General features: G+C 45.6%; 1 protein-coding gene across 2 annotated transcripts in view; it reads right to left on the reverse strand.

The window, feature by feature from the left end:
• Window positions 1-828: 828 nt before the first annotated feature.
• lyrm4 (LYR motif containing 4) overlaps window positions 829-16,359 on the reverse strand; it is a 48,567-nt gene continuing 33,036 nt past the window's right edge. The window contains exons 3-4 of one of the 2 annotated variants that reach the window (XR_011910232.1): window positions 1,712-2,396; window positions 829-1,503 (exon numbers count right to left, since the gene is read on the reverse strand). Coding sequence is in view for 1 of the 2 variants with exons in the window: in XM_072379030.1 (XP_072235131.1) it covers window positions 2,349-2,396 (48 nt within the window). In the remaining variant the exon portion in view is untranslated. Of the gene's footprint in view, window positions 2,397-16,359 lie in introns of both variants that reach the window. The other variant, XM_072379030.1, reaches the window with a different exon arrangement.

A 16,359-nucleotide genomic window follows, 5' to 3' on the forward strand; every position in this document is an offset into this window, starting at 1 on the left:
TCCAGCAGAGGCACGAACGACTCATCTTTATATCAAACCGAGCACTTTGTTTTTGACCCGGACTGAAGATTTATTGACCAACTTATTTGCTTCCATCCCTGTGTTCAAGCCCAGTTCAATTTGACTTGGAAGTCTGAACTTGGAGCTGGGAATGACACGTCAGCTGATCACCTGAGGCAGCTGACAGGTGGGAGGACGCCGGGAAAAAAGGACTCAAGGAAACCAGCGTCTGTCCCAGGCTGGGCTCGGCCTGGGAGGAGAACTGCTGTCCGAACCGAAGGTATCGGGTCTCCTTCACCCCGGAATCTGAAGGAAAATGCACCAAAGTGGTTAAAAGCTTCCTGGCGAGCAGGGATGAGAATCGGCCCAAGGTGCTGAAGGCTCTGGATGCTGAAGGCCCTCCTTGGCAGACCTGAGCGGTGAAGACATGCTCCAACTATCAGGGGGAATCACACGACTCGGCCTCCCGGGAAAGTTTACCTCAGGGTGCTCCGAATGTGTGATTCAGGAGGAGCAGAGTGGGTTTTGTCCAGGTCGAGGTGGACTAGATCTTTACCCCTGTGTACCCCCCTAACCAAGGCCTTGGTGGCCATTTTGGTGACTTGACCCCAGTCAGAAAAAGAGCACTTCTACTGTAAAACAGAGGGGCAGGACCAAGTGTAAAGGTCAAGCAGGACAAGTGAGATTAGCCCGAGTCCCCGAGAAGTTCTGACAAAGAAAGAGATTGAACATCCACTTCTGAACCCAAACATTTAGTTTAAAACACACGTCTTTCCACTGATTCACCAAAAACAAGAAAAAGACAGGCTGTATTCAAGAGATTCGATGGCCAACAAGCTTTTAATCCAAATGATAAACAACAGATTAGCGGGTTAAGACGGTTACAACTGGAGTTAAAGACTCTAAAAACACAATCTGATCCAGCTGCCGGTTCACCAAAAACGTAAAGTCTGACTAAGAGTCTCTAATTTCAGACGGAGGAATCATTTGAGGAATACACAGAAGTTTCAGTGTTTGTTTTATTGTTCTTCATTTAATCAAACAGCCTGAAGGCAGAAGCAGCCACATGAATGGGCGGAGCCTCCTCAGCAGAGAGGGAGGGGGCGGAGCCTGATGAAACCACTTCTCCCTGTTCTTTTACTGCTTTTATCACCTTAAATCACACTTTAAGACAACACTAAATGTCCTCCACAGTGATCTCTCTGCTGTAAACAAGAAAGTTTAAGTTCTCAGGCAAAAAGAAGCCACAGAGATCAGAAAACTGATCAATAAAAGCCATTTATTCACGGATTTCTTTTGGTTTGTCATCATTATCCTTGTTTCTTAGGCTTGTAGTATGATGGCTTAACTAACTGCGTTACAACAGAAAAATAGAAATAAAGAAAAGTATAAATCCGGGATGCACCGATCAGCTGCTGCTCAGTTACTGGCTGTTAAAGGCTCTGAAAGTTCACATTTTATAGCGTCTATCATCAGTAGAAGCAGTGGTTGGACGGCTGGAGCCTCCAAGTTCACAGGAACATGAGAAATAAGTCAAATTCAGTTAAAAATGAGGAAAAGAAACTCAAAAACCAGAAGTAAATTACTCTGATAACAAAATATATTTCAGGAGGTTTTCTACTGTCCTTTCCTGTGGTGGCCGGACAGCTTTCCCACAGCCCCGCTGCATCATGGGTAATGTAGGCTGAAGCAGTGGTTGGACGGCTGGAGCCTCCAAGTAAAACAGATGTTTGGTTCACAGGAACATGAGAAATAAGTCAAATTCAGTTAAAAATGAAGAAAAGAAACTCAAAAACCAAAAGTAAATTACTCTGATAACAAAATATATTTCAGGAGGTTTTCTACTGTCCTTTCCTGTGGTGGCCGGACAGCTTTCCCACAGCCCCGCTGCATCATGGGTAACGTAGGCTGAAGCAGACGGAGACAGTTATAAATCTGTTTCTGCGGCAGCATCCATCAGGCCACCAGGGTTGAACCTCAGCTCACACTGGATGCCTAATTAATGCTTTTAAACCTCTGCTTCTCGTTAGCTCTAAAAGAACAAAGCCATTAACGCCGTTTAATGTGAATATTTGCTCGTCTCTGAACATCTGGAGCCGTCAGATTGGACAGCTGTTGAGAGGCCAGTTGGTGGATAGACTAAATAAAACTGTAAATAAGAAGTTATTGACCAGCTCAGCTGATCGGTGCATCCTTTAACAGCTCCTACATCTCCCATGATGCATCTCACAGCCTCAGCAGGTCAAACTCAGCAGCTCTTGGCGGTAATGATGTCAGGGCCGTGATCTGTGATGTCACATCCTGTCGTTTGCTGGGCCTCTCCTCCTCCGCCTGCGACCGAGCGGCTGTTACTCCACCACGGTCTTCTGGGCTTCGTACATCCTCCCAATGGTCACCTGCACGGAAACACAGCAAACTAACAGTTTTAGACTCAGGAAACAAGTGGATTCATCATTTCGTCTTTAACTCCTTCTTCTTCTGCTTAAATTGCTGTAAAACAGACTTCTGAAAGTCTCCTGAGGCGGTTACAGATGTTTGAGGTGTGAAAATATAGTGAAGAAACTTTATTTTTCACCCAAAAGTTTGACTGAAGTGGGTTATTGGTAAAAAAGGAGAGTTGTTGAGGCTTTGGAGGCCTCACACACCCAACTGTGAAATGTTCAACCCCCATCAGGTGAAAAGGATCTCAGCTCTTCTTCTTCTTCTGTGAATTTGTGCAGAAAACAGCCGGCGCTCCTTTAAGGGCTTAAAAACAAAGTTAAAGAGCAGAAACTCGCCTTCCTAAAAGTCCTCATTTAGTCTGAGACTCGTAAAACCCAAATTTTAAATGTCTGTGAACCCAAACGCGTCTCATAAGCTCCTCCTTCAGCCTGAAGGTGGCGCTGCAGGGCTTCATGTCCAGAGGGCCTGGGTGAGTCAACACTGAGCTGAACTCCAGCAGAAGAGCCAGTTATGATGCTGCACCGCGGGCCACAGTTCAACATTGATTTTTGTCTTTTTTCAGCACAGAAACACGACCAAATGTGACCCGTGTGCACGTGTCCGTGTGCACGTGTCCGTGTGCACGTGCAGCAGTGGACATGTTGAGGAACTGCAGCTGAACATCAGCGAGCTTCTCTGAATAATAAATGAGCGTTACTACGGAGTCGTGCAGGTGGGCGGAGCCACAGAGGGTCACCGTGCACGCTCACCGTGCACGCTCACCGTGCACGCTCACCGGCCTGAAGGAAGAGTCCTACAAAGCGAGGACTCCTTGCTGTTGGCGTTCCTCATCCTTCAGTCACACAGAACTCTTCATCGGGTCTGAAATTCAGGGTTTAACCGAGTCTGCAGAACTGGGACAAAGCGGCTGGACTCCTGAAACATCTGGACTGCAGCAGGTCAGTGCAGCAGCTGGACTCCTGAAACATCTGGACTGCAGCAGGTCAGAGCAGCAGCTGGACTCCTGAAACATCTGGACTGCAGCAGGTCAGTGCAGCAGCTGGACTCCTGAAACATCTGGACTGCAGCAGGTCAGAGCAGCAGCTGGACTCTTGAAACATCTGGACTGCAGCAGGTCAGAGCAGCAGCTGGACTCTTGAAACATCTGGACTGCAGCAGGTCAGAGCAGCAGCTGGACTCTTGAAACATCTGGACTGCAGCAGGTCAGTGCAGCAGCTGGACTCTTGAAACATCTGGACTGCAGCAGGTCAGAGCAGCAGCTGGACTCTTGAAACATCTGGACTGCAGCAGGTCAGAGCAGCAGCTGGACTCTTGAAACATCTGGACTGCAGCAGGTCAGTGCAGCAGCTGGACTCTTGAAACATCTGGACTGCAGCAGGTCAGAGCAGCAGCTGGACTCTTGAAACATCTGGACTGCAGCAGGTCAGAGCAGCAGCTGGACTCTTGAAACATCTGGACTGCTGCTGGAACAGATGCAGGATGTGGTTTAACTCTGTCCTGCTGAAATATTTCAGGCCTTCCCTGGAGAAGCTGCAGATGTTGCTCTAACACCTGTTGATACCTTTCAGCAGTGATGGAGCCTTTCCAGATGTGCAGGTTTACAGTTCCAGAGGCAGTAATGCCCCCCTGGAATTGGGGTTGTTGTTGAAACACGGTGGTTTCCAGCCTGAAGTTACTGTTGAACCAAACAGCGGTGGATGGCAGATGTAGAAAATGTTGAAATATGATCTTGTTCTCTTGCTGCTGAAGCTGCTGGATCAGGGGTTCACTTAGTTTTACACTAACTGCTGCTGAAGCTGCTGGATCAGGGGTTCACTTAGTTTTACACTCACACTGCTTCTCTTTATTTCCTTCTCTAAAACCTTCTCCTTCCAGCCAGATGTGAAGCTTTGGTCGTGTCAGCGCTTCGCCACCAGGGGGCGCCGTCACTCCACTCATCACCATGAAACCATCAGCTCATCAGTTATTCTGCCGTCAAACCATTCAACCTGAAACTCCTCTTTCACTTTCTCTCCACACTCGGAGGAGCCCCCCCCCTCCTGGGAGTGTGTGACGTCCTGATTGGCTGCAGCGTGGTGTAGGAGGGAGGGGTGGAGGTGACTCTCTGGACCAATCAGCAGAAAGGAGGCTTGGCTCTCATGTAAATTGTTGCGGCTGTGGCTCCTAACAAAGGGATGGCCTCGCTCCGTCTGCCCTGCTCCACCTCCACCTTTATCTCCACCTCCACCTTTATCTCCACCTCCCCTCCACCTTTATCTCCACCTCCATCTTCCCCTTCATCTCCATCTTTATCTCCACCTTTCCCTCCCCTCCACCTTCCCCTCCATCTTCCCCTCCCCTCCACCTTTCCCTCAATCTTCCCCTCCCCTCCACCTTTCCCTCCATCTTCCCCTCCCCTCCACCTTTCCCTCCATCTTTCCCTCCCCTCCACCTTCCCCTCCACCTTCCCCTCCATCTTCCCCTCCATCTTTCCCTCCCCTCCACCTTCCCCTCCCCCTCCACCTCCCCTCCACCTTCCCCTCCCCTCCCCTCCACCTCCCCTCCCCTCCACCTTCCCTTCCCTCCACCTCCCCTCCATCTTTCCCTCCCCTCCACCTTTATATCCACCTTTCCCTCCCCTCCACCTTCCCCTCCCCTCCACCTTTCCCTCCATCTTCCCCTCCATCTTTCCCTCCATCTTCCCCTCCCCTCCATCTTTCCCTCCATCTTTCCCTCCCCTCCACCTTCCCTTCCCTCCACCTCCCCTCCATCTTATCTTTCCCTCCCCTCCACCTTTATATCCACCTTTCCCTCCACTCCATCTTTCACTCCACCTCTCCCTCCCCTCCACCTCTCCCTCCCATCAGATTCTCTCCTCCTGTCTTTTTACCCGAGCTGCTGTCAGTTTTATCCTCATGAATAATCAAACACTCTGAAAATGCTCCATTAAACCAGTTGTTTCACATTTGGATGATTTAGAGGAACACGAGTCTAAATAAAGCAGTGAAGGAAATTAAATGATCTGCGACTCATTTCAAAGAGTTTCACAGGTTTTGATTTAATTCCAAGCTGCTGGTTTTATTCTCATTTATTGTGTTTTTATTAGTTTTCCATCTTCAGGTTTCAGGGAAGCTGGTTGATAATAAACATCTTTATTTTTGTCTTTGCTGGTGTTAAATTAAAGGAATAAAGCATGAAACTATAGCCGATTCTGGCTTCCCACCGACTGGCCGACAGGAGAGGGATCGGACCAGTTCGGCCGGTTAATCAGCGAGTGGAAAACCTTTCTTTGGTCATAAAACAGTCATAGGCCTCCTCTCACAGATGAGATGTATGACCACCGATTCAAAGCCATCTGCTCGTCTCTTTTGACTGAAATCACACAACGTGATCTCAGCTGAGGAGACAAAACGGTTTTTAATTCTCAAATGTGCCAACAGTCCTCCGAGAGGCTGGTGGAGCAAATTCAGGTGAAACACGCCTCCAGCTACGAGGATGACATCAGAAACAAGTGAAAATGAGCTCTGCTACACACTGAAGCCCTGTGGAAGCTCTGCTTGTGTTTGAATGGAGCTGAAGTCAGACCCAGGAGCAGAAACCACTGCTGAGTCGTGACTGACTGACCTTCAGTCTGACTCCCACCAGGCAGGAGGTGGAAGATTAAAATCACACCGCTGCCCTCATGAGACGCGAGGAGGAAGAGCGCCGCATGCAGCAGCTGCTCGTCTGACGGCGCCTCTGCAGCCAAAACATGTGAAATGAACCCCAAACAGATCCTGTTACATGTGAAATGAACCCCAAACAGATCCTGTTACATGTGAAATGAACCCCAAACGGATCCCGTTACATGTGAAATGAACCCCAAACGGATCCTGTTAAATGTGAAATGAACCCCAAACGGATCCTGTTACATGTGAAATGAACCCCAAACAGATCCTGTTACATGTGAAATGAACCCCAAACGGATCCTGTTAAATGTGAAATGAACCCCAAACGGATCCCGTAACATGTGAAATGAACCCCAAACGGATCCAGTTACATGTGAAATGAACCCCAAACGGATCCTGTTACATGTGAAATGAACCCCAAACGGATCCCGTCGCATGTGAAATGAACCCCAAACAGATCCCGTCGCATGTGAAATGAACCCCAAACGGATCCCGTCGCATGTGAAATGAACCCCAAACGGATCCCGTCGCATGTGAAATGAACCCCAAACGGATCCCGTCGCATGTGAAATGAACCCCAAACGGATCCCGTCACATGTGAAATGAACCCCAAACGGATCCCGTTACATGTGAAATGAACCCCAAACGGATCCCGTCGCATGTGAAATGAACCCCAAACGGATCCCGTCGCATGTGAAATGAACCCCAAACGGATCCCGTCACATGTGAAATGAACCCCAAACGGATCCCGTTACATGTGAAATGAACCCCAAACGGATCCCGTTACATGTGAAATGAACCCCAAACGGATCCCGTCGCATGTGAAATGAACCCCAAACGGATCCCGTCGCATGTGAAATGAACCCCAAACGGATCCCGTCGCATGTGAAATGAACCCCAAACGGATCCCGTTACATGTGAAATTAACCCCAAACGGATCCTGTTACATGTGAAATGAACCCCAAACGGATCCCGTCGCATGTGAAATGAACCCCAAACGGATCCTGTTACATGTGAAATGAACCCCAAACGGATCCCGTCGCATGTGAAATGAACCCCAAACAGATCCCGTCGCATGTGAAATGAACCCCAAACGGATCCCGTCGCATGTGAAATGAACCCCAAACGGATCCCGTCGCATGTGAAATGAACCCCAAACGGATCCCGTCGCATGTGAAATGAACCCCAAACGGATCCCGTCGCATGTGAAATGAACCCCAAAGGGATCCCGTTACATGTGAAATGAACCCCAAACGGATCCCGTCGCATGTGAAATGAACCCCAAACGGATCCAGTTACATGTGAAATGAACCACAAACGGATCCTGTTACATGTGAAATGAACCCCAAACGGATCCTGTTACATGTGAAATGAACCCCAAACGGATCCCGTCGCATGTGAAATGAACCCCAAACAGATCCCGTTACATGTGAAATGAACCCCAAACGGATCCTGTTACATGTGAAATGAACCCCAAACGGATCCTGTTACATGTGAAATGAACCCCAAACGGATCCTGTTACATGTGAAATGAACCCCAAACGGATCCCGTTACATGTGAAATGAACCCCAAACGGATTCCGTCGCATGTGAAATGAACCCCAAACGGATTCCGTCGCATGTGAAATGAACCCCAAACGGATCCCGTTACATGTGAAATGAACCCCAAACGGATCCTGTTACATGTGAAATGAACCCCAAACGGATCCCGTTACATGTGAAATGAACCCCAAACGGATCCCGTTACATGTGAAATGAACCCCAAACGGATCCCGTCACATGTGAAATGAACCCCAAACAGATCCCGTTACATGTGAAATGAACCCCAAACAGATCCTGTTACATGTGAAATGAACCCCAAACGGATCCCGTTACATGTGAAATGAACCCCAAACGGATCCCGTTACATGTGAAATGAACCCCAAACGGATCCCGTCACATGTGAAATGAACCCCAAACAGATCCCGTTACATGTGAAATGAACCCCAAACGGATCCTGTTACATGTGAAATGAACCCCAAACGGATCCCGTTACATGTGAAATGAACCCCAAACGGATCCCGTCACATGTGAAATGAACCCCAAACAGATCCCGTCGCATGTGAAATGAACCCCAAACAGATCCCGTTACATGTGAAATGAACCCCAAACGGATTCCATCGCATGTGAAATGAACCCCAAACGGATTCCGTCGCATGTGAAATGAACCCCAAACGGATCCCGTTACATGTGAAATGAACCCCAAACGGATCCCGTCACATGTGAAATGAACCCCAAACAGATCCCGTTACATGTGAAATGAACCCCAAACAGATCCTGTTACATGTTCAGGGAGGATTTACTGAAAAATATCCTCCAATCACATCTGATACTGTGTTAAATATACAGTTTGAAAAAAACTTTTACCTCACTAAGTGAACCCCTGATCCAGCAGCAGCTTCAGCAGCAGTGAATAAAACTAAGTGAACCCCTGATCCAGCAGCTTCAGCAGCAGTGGGTAAAACTAAGTGAACCCCTGATCCAGCAGCTTCAGCTGCAGTGAATAAAACTAAGTGAACCCCTGATCCAGCAATGTTTTTATTACATCTTTATCAGCAAACTCCCAAGTCTGTTTTTGCATTTTATCCTCGAGATGTATATAGTTTTTAGAGATGCCAGAAGGTCTTCTGGATTATGCTGTAGGGGGGCTGTGACATTTTCAGTGAAATCACCATAAATAATCTGGATGTTGTGCACGTCTTAAACTGTGGGTGGAAGCAGTTGCTTATTTTAGTGAGAACCCCTCACAGCGGTGTGTAGTTATAAAAGAAATGCTCCTCTGAACAGCAGGAGGCGGCGCAAATGGCAGTGAAGGAGCCACTGAAAGTGGGAGGAAGGAAATGAAGTGATGGAGGTGGCCAACAGAGCGGCTCAGACACACAGACTGAGGGCCGCGGACATCACGCCGCCGTCAGTCTGAAGTTGATGGAGGCCCTCGAGTGTCGGAGGGAGGAGGTGAGAGAGAAGGGAAGCTGGAGGAGGAGAGGTGTTCAGGTGGATAATAAAGTGAGCGCTGCTCCCTGATCCTGACTTCCATTCGTCAGGAGAGAACAGAGCAGCACAAACATAGTCAACAGTTGTTGTGAATCGTATAAAAGCTGACATATCTTCACCCTCCCAACTTAAACTCGCTCACTGAGACCACAGAGCTCCTTTTTCTTTAATCATTTAGTTTTTACTGACTCTTATAGCATAAGCATCAAGCTGCCAGGCTGGCCAACAGTCAGCTACTGCAGTCGCAGTATTCGGGTGGTGCATCTGCTTCGGTTTACGCAACCCACAGGATTCAGGTGTGGACCCTGTCCTTGATGTCCTGCTAGGTTTGGTGCAACCGTTCTGTCCGACGATCCTACTGCAACTGGAATCTTTCATCCCACTTTGTTTTGCTAAAAATGTCCAGATAATGGCCCAAATGTGTGTCGTTGAAAAGTCTTTAGCTAACTAGCTGGAACATTAGCCTCAGATATAGCAGTTAGCTGAAAGTTAACAGTTAGCTGAAAGTTAGCAGTTACCTGTAAGTTAGCAGTTAGCTGTAAGTTAGCAGTTAGCTGTAAGTTAGCAGTTAGCTGAAAGCTGTAAGTTAACAGTTTGCTATAAGTTAACAGTTTGCTGTAAGTTAACAGTTTGCTGTAAGTTAACAGTTAGCAATAAGTTAACAGTTAGCTGTAAGTTAGCAGCGGATGCTAGCAAACAATGCTTTCTCATCAGCAGTAATGGACCAAGCCGGAGACTAAGTTGTTAAAACAGTGGGATGAAAAGTGGCTGCTGCACATTCACAGTCTTTAGCTAACTCTGCTGGAACATTAGCCTCAGATATAGCAGTTAGCTGAAAGTTAGCAGTTAGCTGAAAGTTAGCAGTTAGCTGAAAGTTAGCATTTAGCTGTAAGTTAGCTGAAAGCTGTAAGTTAACAGTTTGCTATAAGTTAACAGTTTGCTATAAGTTAACAGTTAGCTGTAAGTGAACAGTTAGCTGTAAGTTAGCAGTTAGCAATAAGTGAACAGTTAGCTGTAAGTGAACAGTTAGCTGTAAGTTAACAGTTAGCTGTAAGTTAACAGTTAGCTGTAAGTTAACAGTTAGCTGTAAGTTAGCAGCGGATGCTAGCAAACAATGCTTTCTCATCAGCAGTAATGGACCAAGCCGGAGACCAAGTTGTTAAAACAGTGGGATGAAAAGTGTTTGCTGCACATTCACAGTCTTTAGCTAACTCTGCTGGAACATTAGCCTCAGATATAGTTTATCCACTGGGCTCTTATATCCTCTGAGGCTGCTGCCTGCTCCTTATACACTCAGACATGCCACGCAAGCGAAGAGCAAGGTAATCGTTTCTGTGGCAACCCAGCAGCTGGAGGAAAAGTGAGAAGATGAAAAGCCACAAGTTCTAATTCAGCTGCATCATCAGTGCAGAGGTGAAGCCACACCTGCCCCCACCAGGCTGGAGAGGAGGGGCCAAACTCTTTTCATCCAGGGGAAACTTCTAGGAGGAATAAAAACTTCTCGCCTTTAATCTGCTTTCATTTCTCTCTATTGCCTCTTGCTGGGAACTCTTTGGAGGTTTATCAGTTTTCACAAAGTCAGTCGCCTGCAGCTCAAAGCAAACAGCAACAAAAAACATATGGTTCAGCTCCTCACTGTTAAACCTTTTATTTCTCTCGGGAAGACCGAGCCCCACAGCAAACTCTCATGAGTCAGTGCTCGTTTTTAGGGCCTTGACACAAGGCTGTTTATCTGTGGAGAACCCTTCAACAACAGGAAGTGATAAAAATGCATTAAGATGAGACATAAAAACAGACAAAAAGCTCCACTCATTTTAAGCTTTAAGGAGCCGGCGTTCTGGAGTAAAATCAGGACTGAATTCAGCATATTTCTGAGCTCACTTTGACCTTTCAGAGTAAATCGGGGCCAAGTGGAAGCCGTCCTGATGGGCCACAGAGAAACCACAGGACTCAGAACAGAGACTGGTTTAAAAGCAGTTGTTTCTAATTAACAAATGTCATGCATTGCTTCCCATCGTGCACAGTTTTCAGTGTCTTTTCTTCTTCTTCTGGATCTCTTATCAAACATTTAGCTCTTTATTAGACTCCATGGGACACCGTGAGACCTTGACTGGACTCGGGTTTCACATGGATTCATTTCGCTTTGAACTCGTTTCACTTTTCATCAAACGGGACCCGAGAGTTGACTTTTTCTATCGAGTCTCATTTACTCAACTTCTCTCCAACAAACAAAGATTTAATTAATGACTTTAAATGCAACCACACAGGAAGATGTAAGTGGCCAACAGATGCTGTAATTACCCTTAATCTCTCTAAATCTACACTGTCCTTACCTTAACTAGCAGTCTCACAGACCTTAGTGCAGTTTTCATTCCTTCTGAAGGAACCCAAACTCTGAGATGTCAGATTTGATGCTACGACGTAAACCCATCATCACCCGGTGTGTTCCTCCTACTGATTCATGTGATTAATCTTTACATCCAGACTGATCTCTCTTCAGATTATGGTGGCTTTAACTCATCTCTGACATACGATTGATTAATTGAGTTTAATTGAGAAACTTGGACAGGAACCAGCGACACTTTACTCCAACGTGGCTCATTGATGCTCAGTTTTAATCGCAGGACATTTTTAATCAGTCTCTGGTCACTGCAGGTGACAGGAAGTTAGCAGTTAGCTGAAATTTAGCAGTTAGCTGGCAGTTAGCAGTTAGCAGTAAGTTAGCAGTTAGCAGTAAGTTAACAGTTAGCAGTTAGCAGTAAGTTAACAGTTAGCAGTAAGTTAGCAGTTAGCTGTGAGTTAACAGTTAGCAGTAAGTTAGCAGTTAGCAATAAGTTAGCAGTTAGCAGTAAGTTAACAGTATGTTAACAGTTAGCTGTAAGTTAGCAGTTAGCAGTAAGTTAACAGTATGTTAACAGTTAGCTGTAAGTTAGCAGTTAGCAGTAAGTTAGCAGTTAGCAGTAAGTTAGCAGTTAGCTGTGAGTTAGCAGTTAGCAGTAAGTTAGCAGTTAGCAGTAAGTTAGCAGTTAGCAGTAAGTTAACAGTTAGCTGTAAGTTAGCAGTTAGCAGTAAGTTAGCAGTTAGCTGTGAGTTAGCAGTTAGCTGTAAGTTAGCAGCAGATGCTAGCAAACAATGCTTTCTCATCAGCAGTAATGGACCAAGCCTGAGACGTGCACAGCGTAACTCGTAGTAATGCATGTGTACCGTTAATTACTGCGTTATTAGCACATTCACAGTCTTTAGCTAACTCTGCTGGAACATTAGCCTCAGATATAGTTTATCCACTGGGCTCTTATATCCTCTGAGGCTGCTGCTGGATGGAAGATGCATGCAGCTGACAGCAGAACATCTCTGACATACGATTTGCTTGATTAATGGAGTTTAATTGAGAAACTTGGACAGGAACCAGCGACACTTGACTCCAACGTGTTTCGATGGACTCAGCGGCCAACACAAACCTGGCCGGAGACGGGAAAGCAGCGTGAACTCTGAGGTCTGTTCACGGCGCTGCGACGGCTCGTTGATGCTCAGTTTTAATCGCAGGACATTTTTAATCTGCTGCGCCACATCTCCGGTCCCTGCAGGTGACAGGAAGTCTCCGTCTTCCTCAAAGCACGCTTCAGCGGCGTGGGGCATCATTTTGAAGGACATCTCTGACATCCTGCTGCCTTTTTTCCACACTGATCCAACCAATTAAGTGGCTCCACTTTGATTTTCTCCCCATTCATCCCTCCCTGCCTTCCTTAATTTGTCATTTACCTACTCGCTGAACGTTTAGCTTATTTAATTTCTCTCTTTTCATCTGCGTCCTCCAACCATCCCTTGTTCCTGTGAGTGTAGGTGGAGCATTTGAATGTCCTGTATGTGTTTTCCAGAGTCTCCTCTGGCTTCATCTCCTCATTAATCATTCATGCACGTAAAAAAGCGCTACAAGCCTGTTTGAAACACTGTCTCTGCATCTTTTTCTCTCCCTTCTCTTGACATTTACAGAGTCCTCCCCTTTTTCTTTCATTTCTTTTCATAAAGTGAGGAATAAACGAACACAGTGGAACAGGAAAGAATGCTTTCAGCATTCATAATGCGCTCCAGGGATGGTCTAATTTATCATAAATTGCCGATTTTTTGTTCACAAGTGATTAATAATTCAACTTTTAATAATTTTATTTGTTGAACTTGTTCCTTTCAAGAATTATGGTTTAAAATTCAGGCTTTTTTGTTCATTTCTTTAGCTCAGAAATGTTTAATAATTGTGAGGATTGTGAGCGATCCGAGGTTTAAATGTCCTCTTAAAGGAGAGCAGCTTTCTCCAACCTGCCCGGGTATAACAGTGACATTAATCAGGGAACCAGTCATGTAAAACGGGTGTGAAGACCTGCTCAGAGGAGATTTGCAAAAGCAGAACATTTCAACACGTTTATTGGACTATCAAACATCTGTGTGAGATTTAATAACTGCTAATAATAAAGTGTAAAGCTGCTCTTCCAGCAGAAACTGGACAGAGTTGGAAAAATGTCAACGAAGGAGCGACAACAATTTCCTCTGCAGGTGAAATTAATTTAATTCCAAATTAGTCCAATTCATACTGAGCCAATCAAAAAAGAAGCTGCCTAGCAAAGGAAACCAACAGATCACTTGAAATAGCTCAATCCCCCGTCCTGAGCTGCACGAGGCGACTGTGGGAAGAAATAAAGCCTTTTAACAGGAAGAAACCTCCATCAGAACCAGAACCAGGAAGGGTCCATCTGCCTGGACCAGCTGGGGCTGAGAGGACAGGAAAGAGGGGACAACAAGCATTAAACGTTTAAAAATGGACTGGGTGCCATGAAGCCGAGGAGGAAGCAGCACAACTGAGTCATCGCTCCAAAAAGGACAAACTTCATATCGACTTTAATGATGAATCAGTCTCATATTTGAAGTTTAAACGGCTACATATGTAAAATCATTCAGGTACGCACTACCTTTCTTTAAAAATGGTGCGTTTTCTTCTCTGCCATCTGGAGTGCAAAGCATTCTGGGACACTGAGCTGTCCCAAGTCCACACAAGTCACTCCCAGGTGCATTCTGGGTAAAATGGGCAGAGCAAGAACTCATCTGAGCTAACATCACAGATGATCCGAAAGATAAAGTCGTTCCTGAAGAAGAGCTCTCTCCGTTTTCCTCCACCACACTTGTTTTTTCCTCTGAGGTATGTTTCCTGTTAGGACTGGGATGCACCGATCTGGAATTTCCTTCAATATCGGTATCGGAACTGATACATATCGGTATCGGAACTGATACATATCGTATCGGAACGATACATATTGTATCGGAACTGATACATATCGGTATCGGAACGATACATATCAGTATCGGAACTGATACATATCGTATCGGAACGATACATATCGTATCGGAACTGATACATATCGCTATCGGAACTGATACATATAGTATCGGAATGATACATATCGGTATCGGAACGATACATATCAGTATCGGAACTGATACATATCGTATCGGAATGATACATATCGGTATCGGAACGATACATATCAGTATCGGAACTGATACATATCGTATCGGAACGATACATATCGTATCGGAACGATACATATCGTATCGGAACTGATACATATCGGTATCGGAACGATACATATCGGTATCGGAACGATACATATCAGTATCGGAACTGATACATATCGTTTCGGAACGATACATATCGTATCGGAACGATACATATCGTATCGGAACGATACATATCGCTATCCGAACTGATACATATCGCTATCGGAATTGATACATATCGTATCGGAACGATACACATCGTATCAGAACGATACACATCGTATCGGAACGATACATATCGTATCGGAACGATACATATCGGTATCGGAACTGATACATATCGGTATCGGAACTGATACATATCGGTATCGGAACGATACATATCGTATCAGAACGATACATATCGGTATCGGAACTGATACATATCGGTATCGGAACTGATACATATCGGTATCGGAACGATACATATCGGTATCGGAACTGATACATATAGGTATCGGAACTGATACATATCGGTATCGGAACTGATACATATCGGTATCGGAACTGATACATATCGGTATCGGAACTGATACATATCGGTATCGGAACTGATACATATAGTATCGGAATGATACATATCGTATCAGAACGATACATATCGTATCGGAATGATACATATCGTATCGGAACTGATATTGAAGGAAATTCCAGATCGGGTATCGTGACAATGGGCCGATCCATATCTATTCAGCCCAAGTCTATGCTGTGCGGTGTCAGTGACGCAATCACCGCCGTGCGGAAGCCCGCCGTTTTCAAAGTGGAGAGAACGAAAGGATCAGCTATCAGCAGCTATTACACATCACCTCCATCAACAAACTCCACAGCAACATGCAATATCTGCGATTATACCTTTAATATCCATTTAGTTTTACGTTGGATTTTGAATCCCTAATTGCACTGACTGCACCAGGTACATTTGTTCTATCTTTATGGCTAAGATTGTTTTACTGGTGCACAATTATTCAATAAACAAGTAATTCAGTACATTTATATCTGTTTATTTTAAAAAAATAGGAAAGTAATGGTTAAGTCAAGTCTGATGTTGCCTTGCACAAGAAATAATCCCAGTCTTTTCCACACAGTGAAACTTACCGTTTGTTTCCATAATTCTGTATCGATTCGGCCAATACTAAACCTCAGAAATCGGTATCGTAGGTGAAAAAAGTCGCAGTAGTAACAAAGCAAATACCGCCCCCCTCTGGTGAAACCACACAGACGAGTTTATCAGCTTCATCAACGGAAACAAGTCTGATTCATGTTTGTTTTTTGCTGCTTTTCAAAGAAGAAACTGAACTAAAGAAATATTCCCAGGAGAATGTTAACCCAGACTGGCCAAACATGCAGGTAAAGCTTCCTCTCCCATTCAGCACAGCGTACCTGTCAGAGACTTCAGCACAGCTGAAACAAACCGTGTGACAGGCTGTTGCCAGCATCACACCTGGCATCATCTTTCTTTTCAGGAGAAAACTCTAAAGGGGCTTGAGGAAGGCAAAATGCACAAAACTCAGAAACTGCAGCCGAGTTGTGTAAGCAGGAGTCTGGCTGTTACCGTGACCTTTCCAGGTTGGACCTGGTAAAACAAATAATCACAGCCATGTTTTATAGCCTGCATCGTTCAACATGGCGTCACACCCAGGATTTTTAGGTCCAC

This window comes from Leuresthes tenuis, unplaced genomic scaffold, assembly GCF_036924035.1.
Source record: "Leuresthes tenuis unplaced genomic scaffold, fLeuTen1.0.hap1 SCAF_24, whole genome shotgun sequence".
Lineage (NCBI taxonomy): Eukaryota > Metazoa > Chordata > Actinopteri > Atheriniformes > Atherinopsidae > Leuresthes > Leuresthes tenuis.